The 24,310-nt window shown below is 43.4% G+C and overlaps 2 protein-coding genes across 2 annotated transcripts in view; one reads left to right on the top strand and one right to left on the bottom strand.

Annotated features, from left to right (window-relative positions):
• The first annotated feature begins 2,114 nt into the window (after nucleotides 1-2,114).
• Nucleotides 2,115-19,892, top strand: PRDX6 (peroxiredoxin 6). The gene is made up of 5 exons (XM_060232456.1): nucleotides 2,115-2,363; nucleotides 11,843-11,999; nucleotides 16,802-16,948; nucleotides 18,115-18,261; nucleotides 19,036-19,892. The coding sequence occupies exons 1-5, from the start codon at nucleotides 2,272-2,274 to the stop codon at nucleotides 19,165-19,167; spliced, it is 675 nt and encodes a 224-aa protein (XP_060088439.1). The 5' UTR covers nucleotides 2,115-2,271; the 3' UTR covers nucleotides 19,168-19,892.
• ANKRD45 (ankyrin repeat domain 45) overlaps nucleotides 4,643-24,310 on the bottom strand; it is a 35,082-nt gene continuing 15,414 nt past the window's right edge. Inside the window, exons 5-6 of the mRNA XM_060232455.1 lie at nucleotides 14,156-14,200; nucleotides 4,643-4,969 (exon numbers count right to left, since the gene is read on the bottom strand). Coding sequence (XP_060088438.1) covers nucleotides 14,166-14,200 — 35 coding nt within the window. The 3' untranslated portion in view covers nucleotides 4,643-4,969; nucleotides 14,156-14,165. The remainder of the gene's footprint in view (nucleotides 4,970-14,155; nucleotides 14,201-24,310) is intronic.

Genomic DNA, 24,310 nt, shown 5'->3' on the forward strand with positions numbered 1-24,310 from the left:
CCATTGTGTGTCTATTGCTGTCTGTTCCTAGTGTGTAATTTCTGCATGCAATAAAAGAGTTACTTTGCATTCCTCGTTGAGTACCCTGGGAGGCTGAAATGTTCTCCAGGCGGTTGCTTGATGTCAGGTTTGCATCCATTTATCCTTTGGCATAGCGTTTGACCTATTAGCTGTTTTATTGGAATGGAATTTTAGAAACAGATTGAAACAGGAGATTGCTGAATCACAAATCATTACAACACTCAGGACAATAGAACCCCCAGGGCTTAACAGAGATATTGGCTTCTTATCTCACTGCACATGCTATATCACTTAGTTCTCGCTAATACTCAGAAGTAAACTTTATTGGAACAATGGCCATTGGCCCCTTAGCATGACCAAAGACTCAGAAGCAAATTAACAGGGTGGGGGCTTGATCTGATCCTGTAAGAACAGCAGTACTTTAAAGAAAATCAGTCCTGACTTACTTTTGGCTATAGTTGAAGCCACAACCTGATATAAAAGTACCCTTGTGCCCTCATCAGAGAAGACGACAAGGTCACAGGTAGACCTCCACCCCAATATGAAAACAGTTCCTCGCCAGCAGGTCTGTGCTGTAGGCCCACCGCTACTGTTCCTATTAAGACAGGCAAAATCCAAACAACCTGGACAAAGTCTCATCCGAGACAACATGGAGGAGAAAAGCCAGCAGCCAGAGGCACCTTGCAGAGATATATTAGGGGAGGGGCTGTGGTTCAGTGGAAGAGCCCGTTTTGCAAGCAAAAGGTCCCAGATTCAATCCTCAGCATCTCCAGTTAAAAAGGACCAGCCAGTAGGTGATCTGAAAGATAGCTACATAAGACCACTGCCAATCTTAGCAGTCAATACAGATCTAGATGGACAAATGGTTTCAGTATAAGGCACCTTCACTTTGCACATATAAAACGGGTGTGACCAGAAGCATGAGCTGAAAAGCTCTTTAAACTGTGGTCCCCTTAACCAGAGGTTTTGGATGAACCAACCACTGAATTCCAGGACTGGCTGAGATATAGGTTGTTTGGGTTGTTGATTTATAGATTGTATTTTTGCATTGTTGTAAGATGCCATGTGGATGGAGGTACTGACTTACAAGCTTGCACTGCTTTGCTGGGATATCACATTTTTCCATGTTCTCAAGCCAAAATGTTTCATGGCCTAGAAAAGGGAAGGTGCTGGCACCTCCATCGTTGGACCATTCACATGCCATACCAATGGCACATGGATGCATCTTCTGAACACTGCAACATCATTGGTGATAGCTGCACAACAGGGCTTTTTTTTTTGCAGCAGCAGGAACTCCTTTGCATATTAGGCCACACACCCCTGATGTAGCCAATCCGCCTGGAGCTTACAGCAGGCCCTGTAAGAAGAGTCCTGTAAGCTCTTGGAGGATTGGCTACATCAGGGGTGTGTGGCCTAATATGCAAAGGAGTTCCCACACTAGAGTGTTCTTTGAAACTCCTGCACAACTTCTTTGGGGCCGATAGCCACAAATAGATTTAGTTGTGCATTCCAGTGGCCGTTGGATGTAATTCTTTCTACATTTATGGGATCACCCAATTTGAGCTGCTGCAACCACCACAGCTTACTTTCTGGTGAACGTGCACTGAGGTTCATAGCGCCTTTCCCCTCCCCAGTTTTTTTTGTTTTTAAAGCATGCAGTCTTATGCACACTTATCTGGAATTTACAGTACAACCCAATATAGTTACATTGATTCAAAATGATGTAACTCTGTTTAGAACTGCACTTGAACAAAGCAGGAGTCAAGTGGCACATTTAAGACCAGCCAAGTTTTATTTAGAACGTAAGCTTTCGTGTGCTCTGTAAGCACACTTCATCAGACGAGGGGATCAGGTATTGTGGGTGGAATACATGCAGTTTGTTGATTAAGAGGGCAAACTAACTGATCACTTGGTCACATAAAACAGTGTGGCTTGGCCATTTGGTCTGGATAGCCATAAAAGGTAAGAAAATTCCCTGCCAAATGGTGTTTCTGCAAATCTAGGTAAATCACAAAAGGATATATATATCCTAGTTGTAGTCCACCCAATCTACTTATTATCGCACTTGTTCAGTATCACTGCTTTTATTACAGGCTAAACAGGCACCCAGGGTGGCATCTTCAAGGAAGGTGGAAATTTCCGGAAGCTCCACCCCTTCCCTATAAAGTCACGCCCCCAAGCTCTGCAAGAGCTTGTCTCTTTCGCTTTTGTATTCAGGTGGTGTGATTGTATTTTTTCCGCGCTGCTATCATGCCGGGCCTCCTGCTAGGGGACGAAGCTCCCAACTTCGAAGCAGAGACCACCCAGGGCCGGATCCGCTTCCACGAGTTCCTGGGAAACTCGTAAGTAGTAGTAATAATGACGATAATTGTGCCAGGGCCTTTCCCGCCGCCAACTTGGGCAAGCAGTGCCTTACTTCTTTTCCGAAGGGGGTGGGTTGGCGGACAGGGTTTAGGGTCTCCGTGATCTTGCTGCAGAAAAGGGGCGACCTTTGGAATCTCTTCCTTAGGAGATAAGGTCGAAGCATATGGCGCCTCTTTCTGTTAGCTCGCCTCCCTCCCAAGACTAAAAGGGGTGTGTGATGGTGGCTTAAAAAACTGCATAGTGCGGGGAAGCGGCTGGAAGAACATCTCGAGCAAAACGTAGGATTGATAGGCTGTAGATGTAGGGCAGGCAAAACAAAACGTTCTTCCCACAGTGCATGCTATAGGGATGGCCACTCGTTAGGTTCAGCTGTTTACTTGATAACTTTTGTTAAATTATTTTGTATCAGCCTAACTCATAGGGTCGTTGTGAAACTAGAATGGTTGATGGGAGAACAGCCCTTAGCTTTTTGGAAGAAGGGAGGGATAAAAAAAATGGTTTACTGGAATAGAAGGGAAGCATGAAAATGACTGCAATCTGACCCAGGGCATGGTGCTATGCTGTAGAAATATTTTTTACCTCTGGGTCCCCTACTCACACTATAAAATGACACACACTTTGCTTCAGAAAAGTCTTAAGTAGCTGAACTTGAAGATCCCAAAAGAGAATGTATATAAGAAGTTTGAATTTGGAACAAATTTTGTTTGTCCCAAATAGTAATAATTATATGGAGTGAAACAGCATTCTGGATTCTGTAGTAGTTTACCAGTGGTGTAAGTATTGGGCAAAACAAATGGAAAGCCAAGGGATATGAAATAACATTGGAGAATTGTGCAAACCATACTTGAGTAAAATGAAGTCCTGCTCCAGAGATGCCAACGCAGAATTCGTAAAATAGAGCCGCCTTGAGGAGCCCCTCACAGAAGGGGGCAAACTGCTAAATGCAGAATTGGTTTAGGTCTCCCAAACAGATACTAGTGTGACCTTCTATCCCAGGGGTGGCCAAATGTAATGTAAGAGCCACGTAGAATAAATGTCAAATGTTTGAGAGCCTCAAGACATGAATGTCTGATGTTTGAGAGCCGGAAGAAAGGAAAAAAGATGGAGGGGGAAAAGGAGAGATGGAATAAATGGAGGAGGAAGATCTGGTGGAACATTTGCTTCTAAGCAACTTTAAATGTGTTCTCCAAGCTGCAAGCTGGCTTGGCTGGGAGAAGTGATTTAAAGAGACAAATGTCTTCTCCAAGCCAGCCAATGGGATGGTGGGGGCTTCAAGAGCCACACAATATGTGTGAAAGTGCCACATGTGGCTCCAGAGCCGCAGTTTGGCCACCCCTGCTCCAAACTGTAGTTGTGCTGCCCTGCAGGGTTACAGTTAGTGAATCTTCTGTAAATGCTGAGTGTACCTTTATGAACAGGTGTCTGTAATGTTGCAACAGTATGCCATCTGATATTGTTTCCCCCTTGTCATTTCTTTTCCTTGCCCCCTAACAGCATTTTCCCCTCTGTGTTCTTAAGAGATACTCGTGCTTGCAACACTAGGAAAAGAAGAAGACTGCAGATTTATACCCCGCCCTTCTCTCTGAATCAGAGACTCAGAGTGGCTTACAATCTCCTATATATTCTCCCCCCACAACAGACACCCTGTAAGGTGGGTGGGGCTGAGAGGGCTCTCACAGCAGCTGCCCTTTCAAGGACAACTCCTGTGATAGCTATGGCTAACCCAAGGCCATTCCAGCAGGTGCAAGTGGAGGAGTGGGGAATCAAACCTGGTTCTCCCGGATAAGAGTCCACGCACTTAACCATTACACCAAACTGGCTCTCCTACAACTATAGTCTTTCAGTTTGGCCACACCTGTTCTAGCCACTATACCATGCTAGTTCTCTTATGGTCTTCATAAGACTTCCTCTTTAAAAAAAAAAAAAAGCATGCATGCATGACCCTTAGTTCTGCAAATCATGTATTCTGTTAGGGTTGCCTCTCCATAACCAAACCTTTGAAGGTTGGAAGAGATTTCAGTTAATATGTGCTCATGGACTCTTAATGTGACCAAGGTCTCCAGTGAGCCACCTTGTTGCACACAGCCTGATTGCATGTAGCAAAGCTAACGAAGGAACAGCATAGACTCACCAGTTTAATTTTTAATCTGCATTGGTGTCCATCTGCAGTATGCTATTGCCAACCCATCTACACGTTATTTCATTATATCTGGTTGGTTGTAAGATTTGCATCCATGCAGACGCCAGTTTTAGAATTGCTTTATTACCAAGACAAGGTCTGCTAGGATGAAATTGTGCAACTTGACTGAACGGCCCCTGCAGGAGCCTCTCTTCTGCCACGGGGGTATGAGATGTACCCAGCTGGATCAGGTCCAAAGTTACTAACTCTCGGTGAGAAGTTAACCTCTTCAGCCTTGCTGCACCACTTCCGTGAAGAAACAAGAACTTTTGCTGCATGCTGCCAGGAGAGTCATGTAAGGATTTGATAGTTGTCTCTGGCAACAAAACTGTAGTGCGTGCATTTCTTTTTAAAGACTCTTCTTTAGATAAAGGACTCCAGGTTTTTCCTGCTCCATTGTGTAGCCTAATGAGACCAAATGTAAGACATTTTAAAGTGTGGATACAGAATGATCACAAGTATGCTAAAAAAAAAAAAGTTACTTTTTGGTTACAGAAAAAAAGAATCATGGAGCAAAGAGAAATTAAAATGAATGCTAAAAGTGATCTTTTGTTCCTAGGTCTAAAACTTATACCTCTGTGATAGTGAATTAAAATATAGGCAGAATAGTCTTAATTGCCCGATACTTCAGTTTCCATCTTTTTGCTGGAAAGACTCAAAGCTGTCTTTCCAGCTATTAGGTCAGCTTTTGGCTTCTGTTAAAATTTCTCTTCAGAAATTCTGAGGGTATTTCTCACATTCCAAACAAACCCCATACACAGGGAAGGCTTACCCTCCTTTAAGCATCAGCAACTTCTCCCTTGCTGTCTGTGGTCCAGTGCCTGGCCACCAAAGCAATTTAAAAGAATTTAGCCATCTAAAATGGCGTGAAGCCACTACTGGACTAGGCAATCCTGTTCCCCATGTCTTTTCAAGTGCTGGGGAGGGGGGTGTTGTTTGCTTGTACTGCATCACAGGCTCGATGAGGATTGGACCCTTGCAGCAAATAGCCAAGCTCTTCTTTAAAATTGCATCCATTTCCACAGGTTGGGCTCATGGGCGTCGTGATGTCTAGTTTAGCTGTGTGTCTGCTGCTGATGTGGTTGCCCTGAATCTGGAACAGAACTGATTGTTCTGTTTGACTGCCTAACATTAATATCTGAACTGCTGACAGAAAACTATCTTTATCCAGCTAGGAAAGGTGCAGTAAACCAGCCTCTGAGCATTAGCAGGATACAAATTAAAAATTATTCCTCCAAGTGTGTAGCTTTTACATAAGTGGCCTGAGGGAAGAGGTTTCAATTCACTACACTTGGTAGGCACATGGCACATATTGGTAAAGTGCTCGTAAGAAGAGTTACTTTGTTGGAATCCATTCATGCAGAAAGCTAATACATTAGTAATAAAATATGAAACTGTCCCATTTATGCCTCTGGCAGATCTCAAGATGAACCTTCAACAACCAAATTCTCAGGATTGGTTCTGATCATTTAACTCCAGCCAAGTGTGTATTCCCTGCTCTTACAAACCTGTTCTTTGGAGTCGTTATAGTTAACAAATTGTACTTACTTCATCCAGCATCTTCCCTCCACACCCAGTGATTGCAGAAATGTATTTGCAGTGGGAAGTTCCTACACTCACGAGTGGCATAATAAAGTCCAGGACCTCTCACCCATCTCATAAGTGGTACATTAACATTAGAGTAGAATTCCACCCAAGGTTTGCTGTTCTGAAGGATCCTTTGAAGTGCCTGTGATTGGGTGGCTATCCACTGTATCTTCAAGAACATTTGCTTCATACTCACTATTCTCTTTAGATGTGTTTTAAAACAAAGGAGGGAACATATAATTTAGGGGGGCGTCTGCCTTCCTGTCTTTTCAGCAAGACTGCATAACACTAGTTCTAGAGAGCTTTTGGGGCAGCCGGACCTGTGGGTGGCATAAGGTGATTTTTTAATGCCTTGTTTTATGCAGTTGTGTTTACATTGTTGCTACCTGTCTTGGGTCATGAGATGGTCAGGAGAAAGGCAGGCTTATATTTAAATAATAACAGTGGTGTCCAGGGAAGGCACTAAAAAGACACATGAGAGGCTTGAAACTCATAAAACACAATCACTTGCCTGGCAGCAAAGTGCTTTTTAAATACCCGTATTTTTCGGTCCATTGGACGCTCCGGACCATTAGACACAGGTGCCTGGCTGGGAGACAAGTGGCAAGATCGCTCCCTCCGCCCCCATCGCAAACCCAGCACTTTGCAGGGAGCGATCTCGCCGCTTGTCTCCCAGCCAGGCACGCAGGCACAGAGGAAGCACCCGCCCCCTCTGCAAACCCAGCACTTTGCAAAGCGCTGGGCTGTGGAGGGGGTGGCGTGCTTTCCCCCTGCCTGCCTGCCTGGCTTCAGCTCTTACAGCAAGCGCCGGGATCACTCCACTCTGCGATCCCAGCGCTTGCTGTAAGAGCAGCTGAAGCCAGGCAGAGCGCTGGGCTGTGGAGGGGGCGGCGTGCTTTCCCCCTGCCTGCCTGGCTTCAGCTGCTCTTACAGCAAGCGCTGGGATCGCTCCCTCCACCCTGCAATCCCAGCGCTTGCTGTAAGAGCAGCTGAAGCCAGGCAGAGGAAGCACCCGCCCCTCCACAAACCCAGCGCTTCGCGAGCGCCGGCTGTGGAGGGGGCGGCGTGCTTTCTCCCTGCTTGCCTGCCTGGCTTCAGCGCTGATGCTTAAAGCAAGCGCTGGGATCGTAGGGCGGAGGGAGCGATCCTGGCACTTGCTGTAAGCGTCAGAGCTGGAGCCAGGCAGGCAGGCGCGGGGAAGTGCCGGGATGGAGGCAGCGGATCCCCACCCCCCCGGAGGAAGGTATGTATGGTACCTTCGCTCCATAAGACGCACACACTTTTTACCCCACTTTTTTTGGGGGGGAAGGTGTGTCTTATGGTGCGAAAAATACGGTAAGTTACCCTGAAGCTTATATAGATTACACTTTTCTCTTACTGTTTCATAAATCTGGAGACGTAAAAGAAACTTGCAAAACCACACATCCAGCAGCACTGCTGTCTCTGGCTTGGCTCGGTGTGTTGGATACATCCCGGAATTGGCAAGTCTATTCCTCTGCCTTCAGGCAGGCTCCTTCACACCTTACAGGTTCTTCTGTGGAGTTTTGTCTGCTAGAAGCAGAGAGGAAGCTTTGGGGTAAAGGCTCCTGCAGTGTGCATTGCTCCCGATGGCTCGGGCAGGTTGAACCAAGTGGCTGTTGAAGGCATCCCTCAAAACAAGCAGTCTGACCTGAGGGAGATTCCTTTTTTTGGTCCGAAATACTTGTTGACAGTGTCATTGGTAAGCAGCTGGATTCTGTTGTTCCCCTTTCAGTCTCTTTTTAAAAGGCCTTGTTGGTATATGTTGATCTCAGATGTCTTTATGATAGCTCCTAGAGGAAGGGGCTGTAGGACAAATACCCAAATTCTAGGGTCAGGATTGAATAGATCAGTGGGCCAATTAAATAGATCAATTAAAACACCAGGTTAAATTCTTAGAGATACATAACTCTTTTGTTGAAACAACTGAAATTCTCTGCTTCCGCAATTGTTCAGAGTCTGAGAATTTTATACCATCAGGTCTCCAGCCAACATTTATAAGCTATCAAACTCGTATCATTAGGACGTGTGAACGTATAAAACTGTTTAATGCTGTGACTCCTCATCTGTCAAGGTCACTGTTGTCTGCTTTGACCATCAGCAGCTCTCTGGGGTCTTGGATCAAAGTCTTAGATATCACCTGCTACATCTTTTATGCTGGAGATGGAATTTGGCACCTTCTGTATGCAAACAGGTGCTCTACTTTGAGCCGTGGCCCCTCCAGATCTTGTAAGCCAGCATTGCCTTCAAGTTCAAAGTGGATCAGAGTCACTTACGACCTTTACTTCTAATGCCAAGCATCTGGCAGTGAGTTTATAATAAAAAAAAAAAACACCTTTAGTGCAAACAGTGTGTGAAGGAGCAAGCAGCCCCTGGGCTGGGTTAGGAGTGCTATAATGCTTCTTCAAGGGTTGTAGAGAATTCTAATTGGAGCCAGTGTATTTATGATTTAAGACTACTGAGTCACTCGCAACCAAGCAGTTTACTGGAGGCTTTAAAAGTCAGTCATTTCTCAGTTTACAATGAGGAAACATGACAGTGGACTTTGTAATGTCTTAAAGCTCCAGTTCCTCAGGAAGAAAACCTTTAGAATACAAACTTCTTGCACTGTATACAAAGAACATAGCTGTCTGAATAATTGCAACCCTCCTGAGAAGATGCAGAAGAACTTATTTCCAGATCTTTCATTCAGAGAGTTGTTTGTTCATTTTGAATTGCAGCACTAACTGGCTTAATAAATATTTGCTTTCTTTTATGGCCAAGGCATGACATCATAGCCTTGTAGTTAAGCATTAAAGTACGTTCCCAAGGCAATCAACTGTTGCAAAGCCATGATAGTCATAGAGCAAAGGGCAGGGTTCTGTCGGCTGGCATGCCTTCATGGGGGATCAAATCATAACGGGTTTCCTGCAGGTGCAACAGAATTGCAGATAGGTGAATGATACACTTGGCAAGTATATTTGTCACCCTGGCACAGTTGTTAGAGTGTTGGTTTTGGATCAGGTGCCATGAAACTCACTGGCTAACCTCTTGGACCCTACATTCTCATCCTGACCCCTCTCAAAAGGTCATGAGGGGGGGGTAAAATAGGACAGAACCAGGTATGCGTCCGTGAGCTTCTTGGGACGAAGGATTAATAGATCTGCTGAGAAGAGCTCTATATATGTAGTGTAGTTTCTACTTTTTGGTTGTATCTACTGGATTGCTCTGTGGTAACTCCAGAGCAGCTAGAGTATGCACTACCCAACAACTCTCATTTTAATGCCACTAATGGAGTCACATCTGAGCTGGGGGAATTAATATTGCATTTTTAAAATGTTGCAAGCTATGTGGAAAACTTTCTGGTAGAAAAGTGGGATCTAAATTTCAGTAACACAAGCACCTGCCAGTCCTGGAGCATGAAAACAGCCCTGCAGTGTTGTGAAATGTGAACTGAGGCCAAGGCTGAAATAAAAGACATCATGGTCAACCGCACCATTTGCAAACCACAGTTGGGATGAAGTTTGGCATACTGTGGCATCAGAATGCAGACCACCCCAACCAGCCATAGTTTGTTGATGGGAAGTAGATCTGGATTCTAAACCATAGGTGGTACCTAGTTTGTTAACAAGTTGAGTGTTGTGGTTTGTCGTGTTGTGGGAATGCAGAAATCCCAGTTTCTTCAGCAACACAAGGGAGTTAGGATAGCACCTGGGGATTCTGCTTGGAGGAAAAGAGGCAAGCCACTGACTAATCAGATTTACAAACAAGATGTGGTCTTTTTATGGGTATGGAAGGTAAATGAGGGCTTGTGCAATGAACATCTGGCTTAAACATGTTTTTCCTATCTTCATAGCTCTCCCTTCTTATTGGCAGTAGGCAGTTGGTGTTCTCTTAAAAACCTAGGCTCTGATAGCCCCCTGGATTTCAGTGTTCTGTTGAAACTTTTTGTGTTGACACTTTTGCCTCACTGCAGCATTGCAGAAACTGCAGAGAGCTCAGAAGATAGTTTCTTGTGACATTGCACAACTGTGCAGACAATTTATGAATAAACATTGCAGGTAGAAGGGAGCCATTTGTTAAGGGAGAAGTATATTGCTTAGGATAGTAATGGTTGCATCATATGGCAGCTAGTACTCTTGGACCCAGAGTAAATGGTTATTTGAAGAGACTGGACTTGTGGGAGGAAATTCTTTAGTGTGTAGTTTTTGTACTGTTCTAATGTAAGAAAGCAGGTATTCAGCTATTACCAGAGAAATATGTGTTGCAACTCCCAATTGAGCACAGCTGCTCTTCTCCATTGCTAGCATCTATCTTCTGTGATGTCTTTCCAGCATAGAGAGTGGAAACAACCTGAATATTGCCTATTTGCAGGTCAAAGAATTTTGTGACGACACCTGGCCTCTGAGTTACCCTAGCTGATGCTAGGATTGAGTTAAAAATCTTAAACATGTGCATAAAATCCAATAGTGTTCTGTTTGGGAAGTCTTTTGAAACATCCTCTGAATAACATTTCTTTCTTAATTTGGGATGTAAAGCCTGGATCCTGCAGGGATACATCCAGTGACGGAAGAGAATCTTCAGAGATCTGTCAGTGGAGTAGATGTTTCTCATCTCCCCCTTATAGCAGGAGCCCCAAACGTCTGCTGAAATACTATTCCTGGGGAAACAAGGGGGATCCTCAGGAACAGCATTGAAGGGGGAGAATAGATAGAAATTCCCCTCCCCTTTCCTACTGTGGAAATCCAACCAATTGCTGGTAATTATTTATGTAATGTTAGAATTTGCAGAATCATGTCTAAGAGGGCCCTACCTTGTTGGGGAGCATGACAATACAGGGTGTTTTCAGCCTTAAGATTTTAAGATTAACACAGGGAAATCTCAAGAGGCATATATATAATACTGATTTGATTACTTACCTAAATATAGTAATCCAGCCTTTATGGTGACAGACGGTATTGAAGTTAGCTGTACTGTATAATCTGGGATTAAGCATTGCTAGGTGTGATGTGTGCCAAACAGGAGATGTCGTTTTTGCACAAAAGGCACTGGGAGGACCCGTGCTATTGTGAAAGGTGGATTTGAATGGCATGTGAGTGCTTCTGAAAGACACAGAATGTGGAGTGACTAGTTTTGAAGGCTGGAGGCAATGCTGGCCAAAGACCGTAATGTCATCTCTCTTGGCACTGTGTGATAACAGGTCGAAAGGTGATGTCCAGAGATTGAACTCTAAAGTTTAAGATAAAATGAAAGGGAGAGGGAGAGTTTTTCAAGTGGGTGGGTACCAAAATAAAGTTAACTTTAAAAGTACAGGAAGCAAAGGAGATGTTAATTTAAGAACATAAGAGAAGCCATGTTGGATCAGGCGAATGGCCCATCCAGTCCAACACTCGGTGTCACACAGTGGCCAAAAAAACCCAGGTGCCATCAGAAGGTCCATCAGTGGGGCCAGGACATTTTCTAAATGTGAGGAGACATTTACACTATTCAGCTGAATTTGATCTCCTTTTTATCTTGTGCTTCCTCCACGGAGCTGGTGACTGGCCAGTGACTTTCATGGGCAGAGTGAGGATCTGAACCCATGGCCTGTCTGCTCCAATTTCAGCGTACCGCACTGGCTCGTCAGTTCTTTTAAAAAATGATTAAAATATACTGTGTTTCACTGCTATGACAATATGTTCGTTTTTCTTTCAGATGGGGCATTCTGTTTTCTCATCCACGGGACTTCACTCCAGTCTGCACCACAGAGCTTGGCCGAGCAGCAAAGCTGGCACCAGAATTTGCCAAGCGTAACATTAAAATGATAGCCCTCTCCATAGATGACGTCAAAGACCATCTCTCTTGGAGCAAGGTATTAGGGGACTGAAATGGTGGCATGGTGAACAAAAAGGGTGCCTGCCTGGCACCTGTTCCCACTGAGTTCCAGTCTTTTGAATTGCCAACATAACTAAAATAACACTGAATTTACTGGCTTGGCTCTGGTTTGTAAAAACCTTTGGTGAGCATTCTTAGCGTGGGCAAGGTTCTTTATTAGGTGTGGTGAAAGAACAGGATGAGTTTTAATGCTTACAGAATGTTGTCACTGTATAAAAGTTTAGTGAAACTGAGTGCAGTCTGCTGCTTCTGCAGTTTTTTCGTGCATTTTGAGTAAGACAGTGCGGGCTAAATTCTTTTAATGGGAGTGGCTAATGAGCAACAGCACTAATTTGATTGGACTGTTCAGTATTTGTCATCTTTTCTGTAGCTCCAGAAGAGGAGCTGTTCAGATCTCCTGGCAATAAAGTGAAGACAGCAGTGGCTTAATTCAGACATCACACCAAACCCTGTTGGCTGTTAGCAGTAGGCTATTGAGGGCAGAGGTGTTAATGGTGAACATACACTTTAGATCACATCCCTGCTGTTCTGCAAAGGCAAGGAGCTTGTTTAAGAGTGCCAACCTCATTGCAAGTTTTTAAAGAGCTGCTAGACTGTATTCAGTTTGCATATTTGGCATTTAGGTAGAATAATTTGTACTTTCACGGGCAGAGTGGATGGATGGGTATATTTCTAGTTCAGCAGCATAAAATCATTGCCTTCAAATAAAGTCCTTTGTAGCTTTATATGTTGGTTTTAAAGTGGGGTTGAAAACCGAATGATGACTTGTTAGCCTCTTTTACTGTCATTCTGTTGAGCATACCTCTATAACCATGCTGACTAGCAATGTGATTTTTCTCCAGTGAGTAATTCAGCAAGAGGTCATCTTGCTTCAGAGTTTCGTCTTCATCCCAAGCAGTATTCTGTTGTCAACTATATGGAATCACACATCTTCAGAGTAATTTTCAAAATTGCAGTCTTCATTTCCAGTTTAAGACATTTTTTAAAAATGCAGTATCATTCCTACATCTGCATGAGCACTGTAACGTCGCATAGTAGTACTCTTGTTTTCTAGTTTCTCATAACATTAACTATCCACTTACGTCAACTCCCATTGTTTGGATGGGCGTTAACAGGCAGTGTGCAAAATACTCTGATCTCTTTTCACTTGCTGGTGGATGGTAAGAGAGAAACTCTGCTGCCTTGTGGTCTCTATGAATGCTGGGTGATGAGGACCAAACCCACAGCTGAAATCCTATGAACACAATGCAAGGTGGTAACTGAACTGCATCCAGCCGCAGCAGTTCTGTGCTGCAGGAAAAGCATTTTCACTGTTTGTTTTAGTTATCGTGAGGCTTAAGGGTTTGGGAGGGGCTGACAGGAGAATATGATCCGAAAATACCACTCACAGACAATGTTCTAAGCCACTTCGAGTCCCAACTTGGGAGAGAAATAAATGCAAACGCAAGATTGACAAACCCGTTGAGTCTTAAATACAACATCAAAATGAAAATGTCCTAGGGAAAATGTGTACTTCCAAAACTAAATTTTAGAATTTATTCTGATGGAATTTTTTCATGGGGTTACACATAAATGGTTTTCTATGCACGAAGTGTTTTCTTTTGAAGTTGACTTGGTTTTGTAGACCTGCGTATTTGCAGAAAGTAGATGCAAGTTCTTAATTTAGATCATGGTTAAAGAATGTATAAATATTTGTTTATTTCAGCTGGCCACAACAGATGAACTATAGGGAATGGAAGCTGAAAGTGTTTTTAATGCCTTGCATAAAACGTGCAAATGCTTCTAAATCTGCATACTTTCATCTTCCACCCCATTGCTGTCTGCTTCAGCATCCCCAAACCCTTTCCTCCTTCCCACCAGGCCACACACACATTCTATCATTCACTGTAGTAGGAGAATGGGGCACTGGAGAAGGGAATTGCAACATTCCTGTGTAATGTTAGAAGCAGTTAAAACCAAAAAAGGTACTCCCATCATAGGAAAAATATAACGGACGTCTTTGTAAACGTTGCCACATCCTGATCTGTCCTTGGACTCTCAACTGCTGACCACTTCAACTGTACTGTTTTTGATGAAGCAGATAACAAAGGCTAGTTTTCTGGAGCTTCAGTTGTAGCCTAATGGTTCACTTACCTGGAGGAATTCAAGCTTTTCTGCTGGAGACGGAGTCTTGCCCACCTGCATTAACCATGAGATATATTAGTCTTGGACTGTAATGTGTGAAAGGAAGCATATACTTATTTTGAGTATACCTGGTTTGATATAAGCAGGGTTTTTATTGTAGCATGAACTCCTTTGCATATTAAGCCATACACCCCTGATGTAGCTAGTCCTCCAAGAGCTTACAATAGGCCCTGTACTAAGAGCTCTGTAAGCCCTTGGAAGATTGGCTACATCGGGGGGGGTGGGGGGGGTGGCCTAATATGCAAAGGAGTTCCTGCTGCAAAAAAAGCACTGCACATATATATATAAAAACATTCAGAGTGCTTCCAGTATGTGGAGTGCTTTTGGGTTGCCAGCCTCTTCCACTTTTACAACTGGTCTCCAGCTGGCAGAGATCAGCTCCCCTGGAGAAAATGACTGCTTTGAAGGGTGGACTCTTCGGCACTGTACCATGCTGAGGCCCCTCCCCTCCCCAAACCTCACCCTCTCCTGGATCTACCCCCAAAGTCTCTTGGTATTTTCCAACACAGACCAGGTAACCCTGATCCATAGGCTTCGGTCCTGTTCTATTCTCAACAGAGCTTTCCTATGGCAAATCCTTTCGTTGGTGGAAAGCTCTTTTACCAGTGGAAACTGAGCCACAAGAATACAAAACATTACCCTTGTGCCCTCCTAACAGGGTTGTAAATTAGACTGGTGGTATCATCACATGGCGGGTAAAAGAGAAAGAGGCTACTTCAAGTGAGCCAAACTATGCCTTCTTTTGTGGCTGAGGCAAAATCTGAACCAGGGGCCTCCTGAATTAGAGCTCCTTCAGTTAGCTTCTGTGGTGAATTAGACATGTAGTTTGGATCTGCTTCCTTAGAAGCAGACATCACAGAGTTCAATGGAACTCACTCCCAACTTCAGATCTAGTTCTCAGCGAATGGCAAGTTTGTGTCTGGGCTGTACATCGTCAGGTGAGCCTCACACAACTGAATTAATCTTTTTTTTTTTTTTTAAAGAAAAGCCTTTACATAGAAAACTGGCAGGTAGAAGGGGTTGGGGGAGTAGGGGGTTCTGGGCCAGTCTTTTCCATGGCAGCTAAATTTTAAAGTCAGCAGACTCTATGTGATCGTGCATAGGGATGGGCACAAACTGAACCACAAAGCAAAATTCATGATATTGTTCTGTTTGTGCATTGTGAACCAAATTTTGTGACGGCTCTACCATCACAAACTTCCACAAACTTTTAAAGCAGTTTGTGACAGTTCATGGATAAATCAGAAAGCAGGGGGTTTAAAGGGACAGAGTCCCTTTAAACCCTTGCTTTCTGTTCCCCAGGAAAGCCACAAAAACAGCTCAGTGGGGGGGGGGGGAGCTTGCTCCCTGTTGCTCAGCTGTTTTTCAGGCTTTCTGCAAACCCCATTTAAAGGGGCTGCGGTCCCTTGCAACAGGGCTTGTGGGGCCATGAACTGGTTCAGTTCACAAACCTCCTGGTCAAGTTTGGTTTGTGGTTTGGTTCATGGTTCAGCCATAACCCGACACGAACCACAGTTTTCTGGTTTGTAAGCATCTTTAATCGCATCCTTAAAATGTTGCAGTGCAGACAAAAGTTTGTTTGCTTAGTGAGAGGCTGAACTTAGGGTCCTATGGGAAAAGCAGAGGTGATATAGCATTCTTTTATGGAAGAAGTTGCCCAAGAATGTATTCTCACTTGTTTTCAAGTCTTCTACTACAGATAAAGAGCTACTTCAAGAAATTAGGAAGTAAATGATGTCACAATTTTGGGCTCCTGTATTCCTTTAGGTTTAATTTCTCCAGGGAACCCTTAACCATTGCAGAGGACTTCAGGGGTATCTGGCCTCACGATCATTCTGTGTGAACAGAGCTCACATCCTAGAGCATTGTGTTTATTGTACATTGCATTGAAAAAAGAGGTAGCCATGGAATCCTGCTCCTTCCAGAATAATCGAGTTGAGCATGGATGCAGGGTGCTATTCTAATTAAAGAACAAATGGGCTGTCACTCTCTACAGGCACTGAATCTAATGTGGAGAGTCAATATGACCTCAAGTAAAAGCAGCACTATGTGCAAAGAGAACTGTGTGGTCAGTGTGGTATTTTAATGAGTGAAACAAGAGTTCTCTGGACCATTGAACATCTATTGGCTAGCAATATCGGTCTCCTCACTTCTTACCTGCCCATTACCCTTTTTTGTAAATTTTGGTTACTGTCAACAGACTCTTGAGGTCTATGGCAAACCTTTTACGCATATGTGGTGTCTATAAAGAGAACAGTTGCACACCATTAGAGCATTATGATGAAAAATGAATATATGTGGAACTTTTTGGAACTGATTTAGCTATTGCTGGAACAAATTATGACCTGTTGGGTTTTCTGAGGTTCTTACTACTGGGGGAGAATAATTTGGAAAACATTATTGTGTAAAGATACTATTTCCTTTCAAACTGGATGGAGAAGGCAATATTTCACAAAAGGCGCAAATCTTGCCCTATTCTTTTGCAACAGTGGATACCACATTATCGAGATACTTAATGTATAATTTAGCATATTATTAAATAAGTGTACTTTAGCATATTGGTAATGAAGACAATGATCTCCCCCCCCCCCATAGGATATCAATGCCTACAATAAGGATGAGCCCACAGAGAAGCTGCCCTTTCCAATAATTGCAGACTCTAAGCGGGAACTTTCTGTTCAGTTGGGGATGCTGGATCCAGATGAGAGAGACAAAGAAGGCATGCCTTTGACTGCTCGTGTTGTAAGTATCTGAGTTCCTTGAGCTTTGTTTTTCTGCAAGTTGAAGTCAGGGTTCTATTAATTCACACCTCCTTTTATCCTTCCCATGTTCTGTTGCCACAATCAGTGACAATTTAGCATTACCATGGTAGAGAGAGATGCCAGAGTGAAACAGTATGGATACCCACATGAAGTAGACTAAATGGCTATTCAGTCCAGTAGTGGACCACTCAGATTTGCTTGTAGACAGAGGGTAGTATATCTCTCTCCTCATTGGTTTTAGGTGAGCAGCTTTTCAGATAATAGCTCAGTTGTGGGCTCCTGGGAAACACTTCAGCAAGACACTGTCGGTTTCCTTGCTTGTAAAATGTATATAACTACTTAGATGGCTTGCAAGGATGAATAGGGGAATGTAATAGCCTACCTATAGCTTCCCAGGGATCAGGCAGGCTATAAACGAACGAAAAAAAAGAGTAGAGTAACTCTGTCCAGCATCCTTATAAAGTACATTATAATAGAAACTGGGGGAGAGAGCCTGAGATTGTTAACGCAAGCTGGTAGCATATAAAAGCTACATTCTAGTTTAAGAAGACTGACCTAATGAGTCCATGGACAGATTGCCATCTAACTTTTCCTGGTCACTGAGAGGCAATGACTAGAAGATTTCTTGTGTCTGTCTGTGATTTGCCAATCTGGCCCTCTGTGTTTTGTGGGTGCTCAAGACAAGAGATGCAGTTTACTAAGACATTTGCACAAGCCCCACTGAAATGAACAGAGGAATTATTGCTAGTGCATTTTCAGTTTTTAGTATCTTCTACCGGGAACAGCTGGTGCCTTTCAGGGGCATCTGAAATCCCTTTGAGATACTTTTTGCTCCAGTTATCTTAAGATGTTTCTCTACTCTGATGCTGATGTATCAGCAAAAGAATCTTGTCTCCTTGCCAGGGCACATAATTTTTGCCAGAAGACTGTTAAAGTGGAAGCCTGAACACAGCAGTTACTGTAGAGTTACCTCCATTAGAAAAGAAAAACAGTGCCTGAAATGTACTTGTTCCTTGCCCTGGAAAAACAACTGTGCTAAAAAGACAGACTGAAAACTCGAAAGGAAAACCGCTAGGACAGGACTGATCGTAAAAGGAGCCAGTATGGTGACATGCCGGGTTTTCATTGTGTGGCTTTGCTTTTTAGGTATTTGTATTTGGTCCTGACAAGAAACTCAAACTCTCTATCCTCTACCCAGCGACCACTGGAAGAAACTTTGATGAGATTCTAAGAGTCATTGATTCCCTGCAGCTGACAGCTGCAAAGAAAGTTGCCACCCCGGTTGACTGGAAGGTAGATACTGTGTTCTTTAAGCCTCCTAACAGCACAGGCCTAATCCACAGAGTATACCACTGCGTGGGCTTTTACTGTTAATCTCTTTTAAAGGTTATTCTGTAGTTTGCTCAATAAAACTGCTGTCAAAGAACAGCATGGTCCTAAATGTATGCACTGTGGATAGTGTATCTATCCACTGCTTCTGAGAAATAGCCTCCAGGTCAGATAGAACAAATTATACCTTGTATGGTTGAGATCGTTTTGGCCCCAAGACTTCTAATCATTCACTTTACCAGATAAAACTGCAGGTAGCCTGGCCCCAAGCCAGTGGGATGGGCTTCTTACCCATTTAAAGTTTGAGAATAGGTTGAGATCGTAGCGGCCCCAACAAACTATACTTGTAAAGCAAGGGAGGTTAGCGGCGGGTCTCATGACTCTTATGCAGATAAGTGGCGCAACTGCTCTGGGAGCTGACTGAATCATTGGTGTTAATGAAGAATAGTTATTAGCCCTTGCATTGAGAAAATGAAGATTAAAAATATGACCATATTTAGTTTGGTGGATTTTTAGCTGCAGAGGCTTTAGTGTGGGCATGCTGTAGCAATCAGTGTAAAAACTTGTAGCTGGGAGGATGATACTTTCCCCTTTCAGAAAAAGTAACAGGCATTCATGGACTACAAGTTCTAGGCTTCTAATGTAAAATATGAAATGGATTATTGAAAGTTCTGTATGTGCAGCTATTCTAGATGAGCCTTACTGCTTACTAAAGTTTTTATTTCACTTCTTTTTGAGCCTGGGAATGAAGTAATGGTAATTCCAAGCCTGTCAGATGAAGAGGCCAAAAAGCTGTTTCCGGGTGGAGTTTGCACTAAAGAACTCCCATCAGGGAAGAAATACCTTCGTTACACCTCTCATCCAAAATAAAACAACAGCTGTGAAGAGTGGTTGAACAAACCAGAAAGTTGATCACGGGGGCTTTTTTAGAACAAATGATATAACTGCTTTGTGTGAAAATGTTTAAGGATGTGAAGGCATTTTTTTTTTTTTAGTTTCTCCTTGGAACATGGTAGCTGGTGAAGTTTCAGCTAGCTATCAGGTAAAGGCTGCTTCTCATCTATGTGATCAGCTGTCTGGGTTTGGGCTGTGAGCAGAGTCTGCAATAATGTACTAATGGGCAGTTAATTATTTACTTTCAACCCTTCAGCTTTCTGTTCTTCAGTCGCATAATCCGGTGCCTCCTCGGCATTACAAATTTGTGAATGGAAGCTAAATTCTGTTGCTGCCAAAATTCCTGATTAAGTAGAGAAGAATCTCAATGTTGTTCAAATATAGTCATGCACTTTTAAAAAAAAAAAAAAAGACTGAGGGTTCTTGGGTACAGTTCACCAGATGAAAGTGCATTTTTCCCACAGTGGGAAGTTTGTTCCAGTAACCATGTGCCTTTATTGCAAAGAAATGAACCTTATTACAAAGAAGTGAACCTACTGTATTAGTTAAAAGCTGTAATGAAAAGCTGGTGTTCGTTATGCCGATGATGTATTGGAGATGTGAAGCAGATTAGCTTTACTGAACAAACATTTAACAACTTTTTCTGTATCTTTGTCTTTTTGGTCATGATCCTTCACTCAGAAAATAAAATTAGCAACTAAGATGCCTGCTATTCCTGTGTCTTCTATTTGCTTATGCTCATGAACGAGCCACTGTGCATCTTAAATTGTATATCTGTGTACAGTGTACAGTTGCTTAAATTAAGGGAACCAAGTACAGGATGGAAATCCTACAAGTCATCTAACTGAAAAAGGAGCCCTAGGAATTTCAAAAACCACAGTATGCGCCTCCTTCACACAGTGAACTGCAACACTGCATTGCTTTGGGATGTTATTTTGCACCATCTGTTGGCATAAAACGTTTTTTATTTATTTATTTATTTATTTATTTGATGGACTTATATCCCGCCCTTCTCACCGAAGTGTCTCAGGGCGGCTCACAACACAATGATTCATACAGTTCCATTTAAACATTTACAGATACAATAAAAGCATAGTTAATAAAACAAGATAAAATAAAGCCAGCGGTCTATAAGAGCATTTTGTTCCATCCAAAGATGTTCCATCCAAAGTATCAGTTAAGTGTTATAGGCCTGCCGGAAGAGGGCTGTCTTGCAGGCCCTGCGGAACTGCCCTAAGTCCCGCAGGGCCCGCACCTCCTCCGGCAGCTGGTTCCACCAGTAAGGTGCCGCTGTTGAGAAGGCCCGATCCCTGGTGGATTTTAGGCGGGCCTCCTTTGGCCCAGGGACTACCAGCAGATTTTGTGAGCCGGAATGTAGTACTCTCTGGGGAACGTGTGGGGAGAGACGGTCCCTAAGGTAGGCAGGTCCTAGGCCATACAGGGCTTTAAAGGTAATGACCAACACCTTGTACTGGACTCGGAATGTTACTGGCAGCCAGTGCAGATCCCGGAGCCCCGGCCGAATGTGCTCCCATCTTGGGAGCCCTAATAGCAGCCGGGCAGCAGCGTTCTGCACCAACTGCAGTTTCCGGGTCCGGCACAAGGGTAGCCCCATGTAGAGGGCATTACAGTAGTCCAGCCTCGAGGTGACCGTAGCACTTTTCTGAAGTGCTGTGTTTGCTTGAGCTACCTGCTGAAACAACTTGAGATATTTTGGGCTGTGTGGCACCGCCAGGGCCCACTTTAAACATGTGTCTTGATAGATTCAGGTGGGCAGCCGTGTTGGTCTGAAACAGCAGAACAAAGTTGGAGTCCAATAAAGTTTTATTCAAGGTATACAGTTCTTCAAGTGTGTTTGCACACAAAAGCTTATACTTTGAATAAAACTTGGTTCTCTTAAAGGTTTTTATACCCCACGTTTTTTCTACCATAAGGCGTCTCAATGTGACTTAATCGCCTTCCTTTCTTCTCCCCACAACAGGCACTTTTGTGAGGGGGGGGGTGAGAGAGTTCTGAGAGAACTGTGACTAACCTAAGGTCACATGGCAGGCTTCATGTGGGGGAATGGGGAATCAAACCCCGCTCTCCAGATTAGAGTCCTTAACCGCTATACCACACTGGCTGAAGTGTGCAAGGAGGGGATATAATCTATGTTGCATCTCGGCAAGAAGTGCCTGAGGCAGATTGACAGGGAGCTACTGTAATGGGAATGGGGGAAGGAAGAAACTAATCTTTGGAGTTTTTTAAATTCTGTAAACGGCTATCAGGACTTTATGATCAAAGTGAGAGATAAAATAGTTATGCTTCCTCTAACTTTCTTTGCAAAAGCAGAAGCATGATATGAGCTGGGTATAGCACCATAAACTGTCCACACTACAGAAATCTGTTGGGTAAGAAATCCATAGGATTTGTTAATCGGTATACTATCTGCATTAATCCCCTGGTATTCAGCAGTGTATAAACAGATATACTCTTTTTGGCATTTGTATGTTTTTAGAGAGCACAGAGCGGTAAAGGTGCAGTACTGCAGTCGGAGCCCTCTGCTCACGACCTGAGTTCGATCCCAGCGGAAGCTGATTCAGGTAGCCGGCTCGAGGTTGACTCAGTCTTCCATCCTTCCGAGGTCGGAAGGATGGGGGGGAAGTGTAGATGACTGGGGAAGGCAATGGCAAACCACTCTGGAAAAAGGCTGCGGTGAAAACGTGAAAGCAATGTCACCCCAGAGTCAAAACGACTGGTGCTTGCACAGGAACTACCTTTACCCTTTTTTTTTAGAGCTGTTGGGGCAAAATGAAATTTCTATATGGAAAAATTGTTTTCTGTGGAGAAAGTTAGGGAAGTTCAATATCTCAAACTTCCAGATAACACTGGGGGAACAGTTTCTCCGAAGAGCTGACAAATACCTGATGGATCTTGATTCTTATGTAATGTACATTGGTTTCTTTATAGCAAGAATTGGGTTTGGTGGGGGTGGTTGGTATTTTTGGTCTCTCATTCCCAAGACAGAAAAATCACAAGGCCAGCTAATTGGAAAATGTGGAAGAACAAGAACTGAATCCAGCAGTTATGTTACCAACAAGATTTCCGGAGTATACACTTTCAAGAGTCAAAGCTTCTCTCTGGAAATCTTGATAATCTTTAAAGTGCTACTAGAGTAAAATCTTGCTCTTTTACTGCAGACCAACAAGGTTTCTGTCTTCATGGAGAACTGGTAAAACCGATTAGTTCAAGTTTCCAGTATTTTTCTCTTCTGTAAATCCTTTGTTTGCTTTGTTGATGATCTCCCTAGTTTTTATGTAGCCTAGGCCACAGCCAGCAAAGAACACCTAACCATTCAAACCCTATTTAAATATTCCAAGCCTGCAATGGAAGGGGGTTGGGGATCAGCTCAAAGGTATCGTATAACAGATAAGCAAGTTTCCCCCCCCCCCCCCTGTAACATCTCACAAATGTTAATTTGTTTATGTTGGCGGTAATTCCTTCCTCCCATTAAACACTTCAGACTCCGGGTTCTTTTATCTTTTTACACTTACGTGAAAAACATTTCAGCTGTGGGAATGTCAAATACACGCCTATAATGGAAAGAGATGGTAACTGTGTAGGTCATTCAAATCGGTCTGGTCCCAGTGTTGAGGGCTGAGCTGCACATTCAGTGTAGTTCTGTGATCCCTTCTAGGACAGTTTACAGAGTGTAGTTGCTGAGCCTGTGATTTAAGGGGAAGATCGGCACAGGCAGACTATGCTCTTTCCCCTAGCTTCACTTTCCTGCTGGAAACAGTTCGCATCATGTTTTTGATTGGGAAAAACTTAAGTGTAAGAATTCCCCATTGGGTTAAATGTTTACAGAATGTATTTTCCAAAGAAGAAGAGTTGGTTTTATACCCCGCCCTTCACTACCTGAAGCAGTCTCAGAGCGACTTATAATCTCCTTCTCTTCCTCTCCCCACAACAGACAACCTGTGAGGTAGGCGAGACTGAGAGAGTTCTCAGAGAAGTGTGACTAAACCAAGGTCACCCAGCTGCTGCATGTAGAACTGGGGAATCAAACCTGGCCCTTCAGATTAGAACGAACCTCTCTTAACAACTACACCAAGCTTGCTCAAGTATGGGGGGGGGGAGTATACTCCCCCCCAAAAAAATTAGTTTGGCAGTTTAAAGGGGCAAATGTGTCGTTACAGACTGCTTCCAAAATCGTGGTTTATATAGGATTTGGATTCAAGGGAAAAGAGTACAGACAGGAAGACTGATCATGACAACTGATGACTACAAGCTATTCACTACATGAACAAGTTTTAAAGCAATTTAATTCTGAGAAGACATACGTTCTTCACTTGAATGAAAGTCCCATAAATATGAATGTCCCGTCCCCCCCCCCCCCCCCCGATTAGCTGGATAATTTCCAGAAGGTTGCCTTCTGTGGCCATAATGAAAAGGGTCCCATGACACCATAATCCCTTGTGAGTCAGAGCCTACTTAATCAGATGCACTAACATTCAGATGAGTTGGGGCTGCACCCACAAGACAACTATTCCCTGTTGAATTCGCAGTGGCAAATGGGGCATCTGCACAATCAGCTGAGCAGCAACTTCCCACCCCACTGCAACAATCTGGCAACTTCCCCTCCTCATTCCTTTCCAAGCAATCTGGACAAAAATGGCATACACCCTTCCCTTTATACAAGCTGCAGCTTTTTTTTTTAATCCAAAAGCTTTAGAAATTAAGCGCGTTGATAGATAATGTAAATATAGTATGCTTTTAAGACATGGGCTCCATGCATAATAAATTAATACATGTTTTTGGAGTTATTTCATTAAATATGTGAATTACCATTATGTCTATAAATCATTAAAAAAAACCCAAAACCCTGATTTTATATTAGGAATTCTCAGTTTGTCCCTTCCAATGTTAATAAATATGGAGCAAAATTAGCAGTTCTAGTGGTAAATTCCCTTTTCTTTAATCCTGGTCAGGAAACAGACAAGCTATAAGAAAGAAGGAGCAAACAATTAAGTTTGCTGCAAAAAAAAAGGTTCATGGTTGTGAAATTCCTGGGTATTTGGGGGTGTAGCCTATGGAGAGCAGGATTTGAGGAGAGAGACCTCAGCAGGGTGTAGTGCCG

Source organism: Heteronotia binoei, chromosome 2 (assembly GCF_032191835.1).
Source record: "Heteronotia binoei isolate CCM8104 ecotype False Entrance Well chromosome 2, APGP_CSIRO_Hbin_v1, whole genome shotgun sequence".
NCBI lineage: Eukaryota > Metazoa > Chordata > Lepidosauria > Squamata > Gekkonidae > Heteronotia > Heteronotia binoei.

Coding starts and splice junctions, on each gene's coding strand:
- PRDX6 (XM_060232456.1), top strand. CDS start 2,272: ATGCCGGGCCTCCTGCTAGGGGACGAAGCTCCCAACTTCGAAGCAGAG. Junction 12,000..16,801: donor ACCATCTCTCTTGGAGCAAG/GTATTAGGGGAC, acceptor CCCCCCCCATAG/GATATCAATGCCTACAATAA. Junction 18,262..19,035: donor CCACCCCGGTTGACTGGAAG/GTAGATACTGTG, acceptor CTTCTTTTTGAG/CCTGGGAATGAAGTAATGGT.